Here is a 13,893-nt window from a genome sequence, read left to right as displayed (position 1 = left end):
TAAAACACTTTAGGATGTGCCGAACAGTAGTAGCATGAGCTTTGCATTGGGTCACATCCCAGCTCCCTGTTGTTGATTAATGTCCTGTAACAGCACACCAGCAAGATTTCATTTCCTTACTTATCAACTAAACAAACAAAAACAATTCACTTCAATTTAGTAAGATCTGCTGCTCAACAGACGACCTCACACAACCGTTTTACTATAACAGCATGTCTTGATGTGCTTTATTACTTAGGTAAGTAAATAAAATCAAAGGGAAATTTAGGCTGTGCAGAGAATTTGGTAAAGTTAGTGTTCAATTCAATTCATTATAACACTGGACACTGTCTCAAAGCAGCTTTACAGATGTACAGAAACATAAAATAAAAAAAAGATAAAGTTAAGTTAATATTTATCCCTAACATTTATTCCTTAATGAGCAAGCTTTAAGTGGCGGTGGCGAGACTGGTAGACTACTCATTAGAATTGACTTGCAAGAAAAAAATATGTGTGTGTAACCTGGATGGATATCCTGCAGCGCTGATGCGAATGGTCTCCAGAACACCACATGCTCGTAGCTGCTGGACGGCTCTTTTAGAGTCAAACCTGCACAAGAATCAACAAAACCATGAGCCCAGTACTTATCAACAATTATACAGAAATAAACATTGATCACCAATAGAGACATAAATAAACAGCTTAACACATTTACTCACAAAACTCAAACTCAAAAACAATCCAGGATGCTCCAAGATGGAAACCCTACCTTAACTTTTCAGTGAGCATGGTACATGTGTCTAGTGAGAGAGGCATGTAGAAAGCTGCAGACTCTCAGATACTCAAGCACATTGAGCTCGACTGACTCAGAGCACTGAATAGAGCTCCTTTCTGTTTGTGAGAGCCCTCGCAGCATGTGACTTAGAAACCGTTCTCAATTTAAGCTTCATGAAGAGGCTCTTGTCTTCAAAAATGTGCAGGAGGGACAAACAACACAAGACCGAGCCCCTTAGAGATTTAAACACACAATCGTGAAGAGGGTAATGTAGAGTTTACACAACAAGGAAGAATTTGAGCAGGTATCCTCTCAGAGTATACAGCATCTTGAAATACCTCTAAAAATAATAACCAAACGTCCTCACAAAACCTTTTCATTTCATTTCTTACAATAAACTAAAACGAAACGATTTAGCAACAAAAGAACAACACATGGATGTTAAAGAAAGGTGGTGGCAGAATCATACTATGGAGATGCTTCTCTTTAGCTAGGACTGGGGTTTTACTCTTTATAGAGCAGAGAAAGTTCCAATCTACTTTAGCACAAAACCTACAATCTGTTATTAAACAGCTGAGCATGAAGAAAAATTTCATCTTCCAGCATGATTGCGACCCAAAGCACAAATCCAAGTCAAAAAAAAAAAAAAAAGAAATGATGAAGATGAAGATCCTGGAATGACCCAGTCAGATCCTAGACCTAAATCTAATCAAAAACGCCAGAGGGCTGTGTACAAAAGATCTCCTTGTAATTTGACAGATCTGGAGCAATTTTTTTTGAAGAACAGTGAAATAAAATGACAAAAAAAATAAGATGTTCCAAGTTGGTAAACTCTTACCCAAAATAACTGCTGTATTATAATCCAAAGCCGTTTAAAACAAACTATTAGCTAATAGATGTGCACACTTGTGTAACCAAGCTGTTTTTCTTTATTTTATCCTAAAACATTTCTAATTATTTTCCACTATATCTAGATCACATTAAAGCTGGACAATTTTTATATCTACTTTAATGATCTGATTAAGTCAAGCATTCAAGACAAAAAATCAAGCAACTTACACAAAGGCTTCTTTAAGGTCGTTGGGTTTTATGCAGCGTACATAGTGTGGAGTTGTAGCATTCAGAGTCTCCATCAACAGATGTAAGGAACTCCGAAACTAGAGAAGAGGGAGATATAAATGTAGTATAAACACAAAAAGTCCGGACTTTTAACGTCTCAACTAATCTGAATGAATCCAAGTGTAATTACTCAGAGCCTCACCTGGGTGCCTACAGTTTTGCGGTGTTCACGGTTGTGGCTTTTGGGCATGGGTTTAGCGGGACGTACGTTGATCTTGGAGGCTTTGCCTGTTGAACTAGAAGCTCCTTTGTCTTCTTGGAAGAGATCTGCCACCATTGGAAACTGAGGAAGGAACAAACATAGCACAATGCTCAAGAGTTCAGCAACAAATGTACAGCAGTCTAGTCATCGGGTTGCAGTAGATCTGGAGCACACCATGATGCTGCCACATACTGAAATATTCAACCATTTATCATCAGTGGTAATGATCTGAAATGCATTAATAAGTGAGAAATATGATATACAACATCCATATAACCACTTAAATACTTTCCAGCCTCTTTCTTTATTACAGAAAAAAAGTATTGCTTAAGGCACTTTCTGTGCCGCTATGAAATAAAGATTGATTTAACTCTGCCGATGAAGAGGTTATCCGTCTTCGCTGTAGCTTTGAAGGCAGAAACTGCAGAGAACTTGAGCAGTCGTCTATGACATATGCTCCACATAAACAAATAATTGTTGTTATAGTGAAGCTTTTTAGAAAGAGACATTTATTAACATCCTGAAGGAGTATTTAGTGTCGGCGCTTTATAAACATTCAGAGGAAAAGCTGTAATGTTTTCTGACAGAGACAGAGTAGTTTTTGTGCTGTGTGGTTTCTTAGGAATTTTGCTTCCAATTAAACTCAACTATAAACTGATAATATGTACAACAAATCTGTAATAGTCTACAAATCGCTGAGGTATACGAAGAATATAACACTTTGACACAATTACTGGAAAAGAATCAACTTCAGTGTGATCACATGCTACAGATTATTTACCAGTGTTTAACTCCTTCCAAATTACAGGGGATCTGAATATTAATCCAGATGTATTGATTCTATAACTGAGTCTGCTGCATGTGCCACGCCCAGCTTAAACATGGCCGCACTCAAAGGAAGGCATCAAGGTTGCCCAGATATTGCAACATCTGACTACTGCTGTGTCTTTCAGATCTGTAGCAAGCTGAAGACTGATAAGCAGAACTGCTCCAAAGCTCCTTATTACAGATGACTCTGTTGTGACCTTCAGGGATTTGGAATCTTTCCCCTGCTTTAAGGCTAGACGTAGGGATGCTGCACTGAATTCTAAGACCAACTCTGGAGACACACCCTACCATCTCAAACATTAAACAGAGAATATGATATTGAAAGAAAGAAAGAAAGAAAGAAAGAAAGAAAGAAAGAAAGAAAGAAAGAAAGACAGACAGACAGACAGGAATGAATGAAGGAAGGAAGGAAGGAAGGAAGGAAGGGAAGAGAAAGAAAGAAAGAAAGAAAGAAAGAAAGAAAGAAAGAAAGAAAGAAAGAAAGAAAGAAAGAAAGAAAGAAAGAAAGAAAGAAAGACAGAAAGAAAGAAAGAAAGACAGAAAGAAAGAAAGAAAGACAGACAGACAGACAGGAATGAATGAAGGAAGGAAGGAAGGAAGGAAGGAAGGAAGGAAGGGAAGAGAAAGAAAGAAAGAAAGGAAAGAGGAAAAAAAAGACATACAAGACATACAGACAGGAAGGAAGAAAGAAAGAAAGAAAGAAAGAAAGAAAGAAAGAAAGAAAGAAAGAAAGAAAGAAAGGAAAGAGGAAAAAAAGACACAAGACATACAGACAGGAAGAAAGAAAGAAAGAAAGAAAGAAAGAAAGAAAGAAAGAAAGAAAGAAAGAAAGAAAGAAAGAAAGAAAGGAAAGAGGAAAAAAAGACATACAAGACATACAGACAGGAAGAAAGAAAGAAAGAAAGAAAGAAAGAAAGAAAGAAAGAAAGACAGACAGACAGACAGACAGACAGGAATGAATGAAGGAAGGAAGGAAGGAAGGAAGGAAGGAAGGAAGGAAGGGAAGAGAAAGAAAGAAAGGAAAGAGGAAAAAAAGACATACAAGACATACAGACAGGAAGAAAGAAAGAATGAAAGGAAGAAAGAAAGAAAGAAAGAAAGAAAGAAAGAAAGAAAGAAAGAAAGAAAGAAAGAAAGAAAGAAAGAAAGAAAGACAGACAGACAGAGGAATGAATGAAGGAAGGAAGGAAGGAAGGAAGGAAGGAAGGAAGGGAAGAGAAAGAAAGAAAGAAAGGAAAGAGGAAAAAAAGACATACAAGACATACAGACAGGAAGAAAGAAAGAAAGAAAGAAAGAAAGAAAGAAAGAAAGAAAGAAAGAAAGAAAGAAAGAAAGAAAGAAAGGAAGGAAGGGAAGAGAAAGATAGACAGATAGACAGATAGACAGATAGACAGACAGGAAGAAAGAAAGAATGGAAGAACGAAAGAAAGACAGACAGACAGACAGGAGGGAAGGAAGGAAGGGAAGAGAAAGATAGACAGAGACAGACAGGAAGAAAGAAAGAATGGAAGAACAAAAGAAAGACAGACAGACAGACAGACAGACAGGAGGGAAGGAAGGAAGGAAGGAAGGAAGGAAGGAAGGAAGGAAGGAAGGAAGGGAAGAGAAAGATAGACAGAGACAGATAGGAAGAAAGAAAGAACGGAAGAACGAAAGAAAGACAGACAGACAGACAGACAGACAGGAGGGAAGGAAGGAAGGAAGGAAGGAAGGAAGGAAGGGAAGAGAAAGATAGACAGAGACAGATAGGAAGAAAGAAAGAACGGAAGAACGAAAGAACGAAAGAAAGAAAGAAAGAAAGAAAGAAAGAAAGAAAGAAAGAAAGAAAGAAAGAAAGAAAGAAAGAAAGAAAGAAAATACTAGTAGATTGACAATTACACATGCAAGATATTTAACATTGACAAATTTTACCCCTAATCAGCTGCTTCCAATGAAATTGTGTAATTTTGAATAAAAGTGTTGATGATAACCAAAATACTTCAGAAAGCTTTACTGGGACATGTTGCTTCACCTTGCTGGCTTTCAGGATGTTGATCTGTTCTTCATACACGGTGTCTCTGTTCTTTTCCAGGAAGCCGTCACACTGATACTCGACCTGGAACAGCAAATCAACATGTATATAAACATGCCAAAAAATTCTCATATCTCATCTTGGATTTTTTGTAGTCAGTCCATAAAAATAAACTTTTTATCTTAACAATGTTTAGACTCTTTAGACAGATCCTGCACTATATGCATTGAAAATCTGTCACTTTTCTATTAATTGAAATATAATTACTCATCTGTTAGTATTTTTACAGTGGGCTTCTACTGCAGGTGGTGCAGGGAGAATTTTGGAAGCTACACATCCCATAGATGCGTCATAAATCATGAAAAATACTGACGTGAATCATTGAACTAAATCATTGCCATCAGGGGCATGCAGGTGGCTTAGAGGTTAGCATGTTAGCCTTACACCTCTGGAGTTAGGGGTTCAGTTCCTGCCTGGAGTTAGTGCATGGAGTTAGTATGTTCTTTCTGTGCTTTGGGGGTTTCCTCTGAGCAATCTAGTTTCCTCCACCAGTTCCAAGACTACCACAGTAAGCTGAATATTGTCTCTAAATTAAATGAGTGTGAGAGATTGTGCTCTGCTCCGGACTGGCCGCCCAGACAAAGTGTTGTGCGGCTTTGTGTAGATTCCCCTAGCACAGACTCCAGGTTCCCCACGACCATATGTAGGATAAGCTGTACTGAAGATAGATGGAAGGTTGAATCTCCAAGGTCAAACCTCCTTGTATCAGTAGTAGTGTAAACAGACCTTTACTACAATGTAAAAGGACTGCGTAGCCTTGCCCACACATCACAATTGTGTTCCTGTTTTATTTCATCAGAGCTGCCCAGCCCCATTCCTGCAGAGTCGAGCACAGACACACCTCACTTTAATATTGTGATTCACTGATTAACTGGGTGAGGTGTGTTAATTAGGGTTGAGAGGAAAAGACGAGCGTTGGGCATTTGGGCCCTTTCTGGATTCTTGATGAACGGCAGCGTTGACAGAGAAAACAGGTGTTTTCTTAAATCCATAAAAAACACCTCAGTGGAAAAGGAGAATGATGCTGCAGATGAAAAACATCATTCATGACAAACAAATCTTTTGCAAGTACATTTCAAGGTGGAGGTGTTTTGCAACTGAATAGTGTTTGTCATAATGGGAATACACGCCTCTGCAGAACAGCTTATAATGCTTCTTGGTGGAGTTACTGACTTACTGTGTGTCAGATAATTACTGCGGAGGCTTTCACAATGTTCACATGCAACCTCTTTGTAAGAAATGAACTGGTGATTACAGAGCTCTGATACAATATTAGCTTGGAAAAACAATAAAAGACACTTAAACCATCTATCAGTCTACCCTTTCTTTCTACATACTGTGTGTACAATATTAATGGTGCCTTATCTGTATAACACGCGATACATATCCCAATCCTGTTCTATAGTGCCGCCTCTTTCATTCGACATATCATCATGTCAAAAGCATGCTTATTATCCGGGTACATCCCCAGCATCCTTTGTAAAGGTTTGTTTACTTTTTTGTCGTTGTATTTCTGACCAGTAAATGAGTTTTAAAAATGTGTTTTTAACCCTACTCAATTATATGCAGCATGAAAACAAGCCAAACCAAACGGCAATCAAGCATGAAGTGTCTCTCATCAACAAAGTGTTTCAGCCTGCAGACTCTCTACTCACAAGATGTTTTTTGAACCATTCTGTGTAAAATGTAGAGACTGTAATATGTGAAATTGTTATGAACAATTGCTGCAACAGTGAATCACACTTTTTTTTCCCCTTATTCTGATGTTTGATGTGAACATTAACTGAAGCTCTTGACCTGTATCTGCATGACCGTATATGCATTGTGCTGCTTCTACACGACTGGCCGTTATCATTAGATAACTGCATGATCGTGCATGTGCACAGGTGTTCCTAATAAAGTGGATGGTGAGTGGTATAAACAAGCAAAAACAAATTAATGAATAAAGCTATTTAGAGCTGTTTTGTAGATGCCCTATAGCATAACTATAAAAGGATAAAAACTAGTGTGTCATTCTTCAATGAATCAACATTTTAAATGTTGTGGTGGAAGAGAATTACAATATTGGGTTGCTATGGGAAAATAATCAATATATAGTATCATATTTATATTTATATTTCTTTGGTATTTTAGACAAATTCCTCCAGCAGAGAGAATGTTCTGTTTCTCTCAAAACTATGCTAAACTCCATCTACTATTACTACTGAAGTGCAATGTTACACCTTATATTCAGTTCCAGTTCTGTTGTAAGTTTGACGTCTCTTGCCACTCCCATGCCTGCAAGGAACGATGCAATGTTTTATGTAGAACCCTACAACACGGATTCCCTTTGAGAACAGGTTCCCATGGAAACCTGGAATTGTTCACCACCCCCAAATAACCCTTGAGGAACAATTTTCCCCAAGCGTGTAATATTGTTTTTCGCCGTGGTTTACTGTAATGCGAGATAACCGAGGCATGTTCTACAAGCCAAACTGAATTTTCCAGACCGCTCCAACTTCGAGATGATTGTATCCGAACCTAACCCACCTTATCAGCGAAGTGCACCACGATGAACGACGTGTTGGACATTCTTGGCTTCTCGAAGTGCTCGCTGCTTGAGTGGCGGCTGTAGAGCTTCTGCGCCCAGTTCTGATCTGTTCCTTTAGGTACCTGTGAGGCGAGAAGAGGACGAGTGAGGACACCAAGGGTTCAGACAAAACCTCCGGCTTTCTTGTTTGATGCTATTCCAAATCATTTACACTTTCAGGGATCTCTCACGGTAGACTGCAATTAATAAATTAAAACATCCATTCCTTAATTATAACACTGAATTAATAAATACATCTATTTATTTTCAAAGGAGATGAAATGTAAATGAGGTATACATGAGTAACCTTCTGCATGATATGCTTTTATCTGGTAAAATGTTTTCAGCTTATAAATGAGAATCTGGAGAATAAGAACTGGCCTTGCACTCCTCATCCAGTAGGTCCAGGATACCGAGCTTAGCCTCGATTAGGTCAATGCAAGGCTGGTTGTCGTAAAAGTCGATGAGTGTCCATGGGATTTGCTCCTTCATGTATTCTTCTTGCTCCAGTTTAAACACATGCTGCGAGAATTCAAATGAAAAGATTTAATGAGGACCATTTCTCGTTCAATGTCTATAACTGAACACGTCCTAAATAATAGTAATGCACTGATACAGGAATGAACCGATCTGATCATTTTTTGACACAATATGCATAATCCAGCTATAAGCATCAGCCTATTCCTGGTAATGATCATGTACCAACACCTGCAATGTAAGATATGCAAAGGCCATTCAAATGTTTGCAAGATCTCAATCAAAAAAACATGTCACGCCATAAAATGTGTATCAGATAATATGCTAAAATCACTGATCCTGATCTGCGTAGATCGGTATATCCCTAGAGAAATAAAAAAGAGAAAAGGCAGCCATCTTGTCTGTTACTTACAGAGTTGAATTGTTGCTGAAGTTTCTCGTTGGCATAGTTGATGCAGAATTGCTCGAAGCTGTTAATCTCAAACGTTTCGAATCTATTAAGACACGAGAATGGCTGTTAGATTTAGACTGCAAAATATACAAAAACACAAACAAAGCATAATACCAAAACTTCAACTCTTACCTTATAAAAAAAATATAAATTTAAATCGTACATATTTAACAAAAGCAGGCTTACAAAAAGTCCCTTCCTAGATTTTCCTTTAATTTGTCAAGCATCTGTCTATTGTTAAGGATAAACGATAGCTATGAGAAAAACAATGATAACCTTTATTTTTATAAAACATTCTTATAAAACAAATTCTAATATTGAGAAAGGGATGAAGAGACCACTTTTATAGACACTAGTAGCAATAACAGGAAATTTCAGAACAGGAAATAACTTGTTTCCTTCCACAGATGCTCCACAACATTAAATGTAACTACAAATGGATTAAAAAGCATGACATAACATTTCACCAATAATAATAAAAAAAAATCCCTGCATATTAAATTCCTATGCAATTACAGGAACAAAATATTTCAGGATGTGCTGGAATTTAAAACCTTTAAAATTTAAGGCCTTCATGGTAGTAACAGTGATTCTGCTTCATTTCTGTTTCAGAGTGCAGAACTGGACGACCCTAGTCAATAGTATTGAAATAAGGAAAAAGAACAAACAAACAAAAAAAAGAAACAGCTGGAGCTGCACACAATAACTGTGCACATCTTCACTTAGCAACACGAAGTTACAATCTCTAATCCAACTTTGTTGACCTGAGGCCAGTGAGGCTTCACACATTTCTAAATGTTTTAGTTTCTAAAGCTATTAAAAGCCATTGGAAGCAGAATTACCCGTAGATATCCAACACCCCGATGAAGGAGTGCTGTTTGGAGGAGGTATGTAGAGCTTTGTTGATGTGCTCCACGATCCAGTCGAACAGATGAGCGTATATGTGCTTGGCCAGAGCGTCACGGGCGTTAGAAGCCTGGGCTCGGGACATGTTCTTTACGTAGGTCTCGGCTGCCGTGGCTAACTTTCGGCGGCACAGCCAGTTTTCCATCTGGTCCCGCTCGATCCCCAGCAGTTCGCAGAAATGAACCAGGTGAGGGTCGTTTCTCTGTCAGAGAGAAAGAGACACTGGTCACTTTTTTCATCCGTTTATTAGTTTAACTCAGGGGCAGTGGTGGCTCAAGTGGTTAAGGCTCTGGGGTATTGATCGGGGTTCAAGCCTCAACACCACCAAGCTCCACTGTTGGGAAATTGAGCAAGGCCCTTAATCCTCCCGCGCTGTATCATAGCTGCCCCTGTGCTCTGACCCCAACTTCCTCAGCTGGGATACGCGAAGAAAAGAATTCCACTGTACTGTAATGTATGTGTGGCGATAATAAAGGCTTCTTGCCCTCTTGCCCTCAAAGAACTCATTTAAAAACAGTGACAGTACTACACTTCATCTGCATTTATGGTTTTTGGAAGGTGCCTTTATCCATTTATCTCATTTACACAACTAGGCCGTTGATGTTTTGCTCAAGGGCCCAGCAGCGGCAGATTAAAAGCAACTTTCTTTAAAATTAAAAACACTTCCTGGAACCTTCTTACCTCAAAGTTTGCTGATCATCTAACACAAGTTTTATGTTTCTGAAGGTTGCTTCTTTAGTGTTCATTATATCCAAACCCTCACACATATCTTTCTCACATATGCTCATTCAAATCACTTCTAATGTGAACGTCTGCCTTCCAACATTGGCCACACCTTCTACCCTGATCCCAAACTATTACAACAGTTTATAAAACTATGAGCTAGTTTTAGCTTGGAGAAATCCTTGTGTCCATTTGTATACATAACAATGTGTCATACAGTACCAGGTATTTTTTTTTTAAACACAGAATGATTCATTATGGCTTAAGGTAGAAGCGTGCACAATGCTCAGCTGGTTTCCATTACCGGTTAGCTACATTAGCTTCTTAGCTCCAGTACAATCTTAATATATCGTAGCTAATCATCTATATTTTGGGATAATAGTTAAAACCACAAAACCAACCAATTAACGCAAGCTCTAAAAGAGGAAATTAAATCTAGTATAAGTAAAAAGTTGCTTGAAAGTCAGTAGTAAAACAGGATAATGTCCTATCCTCTGGGAGCACTTACAGTGATGTGGCATGACTCTCCATCTCTCTCAGAAACAATGTCCACATTGCCAAGGTGTAAGATGGAGGCAATTATCATGAAGATGCTCATCTGATGGTTCTCCTTCACACCTGCACAACAATACACAGTGTGTAAATCCATTTGTGTTGGCTGTGACTCATTCTGAAGTAATCACAACTACGCTTTTCTCCCAGACTTCTACAGCAAATGATGAATAGATTGAAAAAAAAATCCTGCTGATATGGTGGTTTAAAGTGTGGAGACATTTAGCATTTACTGACGGAGTCTCTAGTGCCAGCACTTTTTCAATGCAAGCTTCTTCTGAACAGAAAAGTCAGCTGTTTCCGGTTTCTCAAAGTTCAAAACCAAGAAAAAGAGAAGATGTTGATGTTGCATGATTGTTTATGGCTGCTCTAACATACACTATATTGCCAAATGTTTTGGGACACCCCATTGAATTCAGGTGCTGTTTTTCAGGGGTTGGGCTCAGCCCCTTAGTTCCAGTGAAAGGAACTCTTAATGCTTCATCATACCAAGACATTTGTGTGGAGGAACTTGACTGGCCTGCCCAAAGTCCTGACCTCAACCTGACGGAACACCTTTGGGATGAATTAGAGCGGAGACCGAGAGCCAGGCCTTTTCATCCAACATCAGTGCCTGACCTCACAAATGCGCTTCCAGAGGAATAGTAGGATAGTCTTTAAACAGTTTACTCTGATTTCATCACTCACTCTGCAACACAATCCCTACACAAAAAAAAGTCCCACCCACAGTGTTTGATTGACAGGACTTCCTCATTGATAGTATAAATACAAATGCAAACAGGAATGCAAGAGGGATATTAGTTTTGTCTGAGCATTGTCTCTAGTTGTTTGTCTGGAAAATGCTGTAACTTTGAAATATATGAGAGAAGCATGAGCACCTACCCAGCATGGTCAGGGCTTCCCGTGTCTTCTGTAAGTCCACAGCATCATTGACCCCTGGAATGAAGATGTTCTGACCGAGTGAGGTGTAAGTGAAGTCTTCTGCAGAGGCTGCAAACCAAAAAACATCCTCATATGTGACAGCCATCAGAGCACTGAAAGGACTCGGCTTAGAACACAGGTTAAACACAGATGTAGACATTTGGACAAAGTCTGAAGAAGGAAACATTTCCTGCATGATGATGATGATGATGATGATGATGATGATGATGATAAAGTCTAGTAAAGATGGAAAAGCTTTACGTTGACAGTATTTAAGGCATTAATTAACATTAGGAAATGTAAGTAATTAACAACAGTATTGGTGCTTTGGCTATTATTTTGCCATCAGACAACAAACAAATATCATGTTTGTAAATACAAGCTTTAATTGTGTTCATTACCAATGATGCAATAATGCTGATATTCATTTAATCTAAGGTTACTTAAAGGAAATGTAACGTTAAGGGAATTTCCAAATGACTAAATGGATAAAACAGTTTATGGACATTTATACAGAATATATAAATTATACTGTACAATGAAAAACAAACTAAGTGAGCATGACTATAAAATTCATAAAAATCGCCTAAAATCTGATTCAATTATATTTTCTGAGAGTAATGAGATAATTGTTAAGTATATGCTGTGGTTGGTCATTTTAAATGCCTGTCAAATCTTTCTGTGAAAGTAGGTGGGTCTTGGCCACATAAACACTTGCATTAACTAATATTTTTTTCACACATGACTAAAAATATGTACACTCAAATGGTCATTATGAAAGACTTAATTATTGTGTACTTGAAGGTAAAAGTAAATAAAAGCTGCACACTTCATTTGAATTATTTTGATTATTAATTAATTATTTGAGAATTCGTTCATTAATGAAATGTTTAACACAGCAGCAGGTCAGTGAGCTACTCACTCAAGGCCAGGTCTTTGAACTCGGGCTGCGAGGCAGAGGCACACAGCTGGTAGAAGATGTGGTAGTTCCTCTCATCCTCAGCCTGCAGAAAGAGCACAGGCTTCAGCGCTCTGAGAAATGTCTTATTCAGCAGAGGTGCTGATGAGCTGATGGAATCGCGTTAGAGACACAATTAAGGCTAAAAGCTTTCCTGAGACACCGCACTCACCTGAAACACCACTCTGGATTTCTCCAGCAAATAGGTGCGCATGTTGGCGCCGATGATGTGATACCTCCTGTCGAAGCCGATCTGGATGTATTTTCCGAAACGGCTGCTGTTGTCGTTACGCGTCGTCTTTGCATTTCCGATAGCCTGTGAAGGAAAACGGGTGCGAGTAAAAAATAATGCTCACTCAGTAAAAGTAAACTAAAAAAAAAAAAAAGACATTAACTTAAAGCTGCAGTAAGCAATTTTTAAGAACACATTTCAGCTGAGCAGTTCAAACATCCTGATTAAAAGGTGTATTACGGTAATTATGATCAATTTGCACTCTCTGTATACCTCTGTATGTGTCTATTCACATATAATCAGTATGTTTACACTCTGCTGCATTTTATAGTCTATATTATTTGACATGTTTACATCCCGTGACATGTTAATACCCTCTCATTATATGCAATGTTCAACTGTTATACAATATCATATTTATATCTATATAAATAGCATTTACATACTTATTTATACAGTATACATCATTACAATAATCAACTAATTTATCACTATTGCCTTTTTTCATTATTTCATTTGTTAAAATGCATGTATAGTTTGCACCACATCACATAAGAATTGCAAGGACTGCTCTAATTTCGCTGTATTCAGTTCACTTCCTCTCACAGTAGCTACTATGAAAAATCCCTTAAGGTGCACTACGTGTCTATGTTTTAAGCTATCTTTAGGTATGACCAAAGATTACTAAAGAAATCAAGTAAACAACAATGAACCTTCTAGCTGAGTATTGTTGGATTCTCAAATCTGATTATTGTTGATTAAATTTCTATATTAGTTCAAATCACAGGTATGTAGGAGACATATTACATCATGTACCTTAAATGTCATAAAATATTACATAAATTAAAAAAACAACAAATATAGAGATATACAGTAAAAAAAAAAAAGCACTGAACATGATAAATAAAAATGTTTTGGAGCTTAGAGATAAGGGTGGAGCTAATAAATAAATGAATTGCAAATTGTGAGAGAAATAAAACACTGCGGGTCACATCACTCCACTTAAACATCACTGATCACTTTCCTATAATTCGATGATTTTCCTATAATTTGTTAGATGACTTTTTAAAGTATCTGTATTGCTCTTATTACGTAGAATGAAAAGCAGATTCATCACACATTGCTAACAT

At 37.8% G+C, this 13,893-nt stretch overlaps 1 protein-coding gene across 3 annotated transcripts in view; it reads right to left on the bottom strand.

The window, feature by feature from the left end:
- The window catches only part of myo5b (myosin VB), a 75,603-nt gene that overhangs the window by 27,259 nt on the left and 34,451 nt on the right, over window positions 1-13,893 (bottom strand). For all 3 annotated transcript variants that reach the window (XM_058415712.1, XM_058415714.1, XM_058415713.1), the window contains exons 6-17: window positions 12,704-12,847; window positions 12,496-12,577; window positions 11,535-11,642; window positions 10,609-10,718; window positions 9,314-9,579; window positions 8,433-8,514; window positions 7,925-8,065; window positions 7,504-7,626; window positions 4,915-4,998; window positions 2,016-2,156; window positions 1,814-1,911; window positions 502-588 (exon numbers count right to left, since the gene is read on the bottom strand). In XM_058415712.1, coding sequence (XP_058271695.1) covers window positions 502-588; window positions 1,814-1,911; window positions 2,016-2,156; window positions 4,915-4,998; window positions 7,504-7,626; window positions 7,925-8,065; window positions 8,433-8,514; window positions 9,314-9,579; window positions 10,609-10,718; window positions 11,535-11,642; window positions 12,496-12,577; window positions 12,704-12,847 — 1,466 coding nt within the window. The remainder of the gene's footprint in view (window positions 1-501; window positions 589-1,813; window positions 1,912-2,015; window positions 2,157-4,914; window positions 4,999-7,503; window positions 7,627-7,924; window positions 8,066-8,432; window positions 8,515-9,313; window positions 9,580-10,608; window positions 10,719-11,534; window positions 11,643-12,495; window positions 12,578-12,703; window positions 12,848-13,893) is intronic.

The sequence above is a fragment of the Hemibagrus wyckioides genome, linkage group LG18, assembly GCF_019097595.1.
Source record: "Hemibagrus wyckioides isolate EC202008001 linkage group LG18, SWU_Hwy_1.0, whole genome shotgun sequence".
Lineage (NCBI taxonomy): Eukaryota > Metazoa > Chordata > Actinopteri > Siluriformes > Bagridae > Hemibagrus > Hemibagrus wyckioides.
This window is presented reverse-complemented; position numbering and strand designations above follow the sequence as displayed.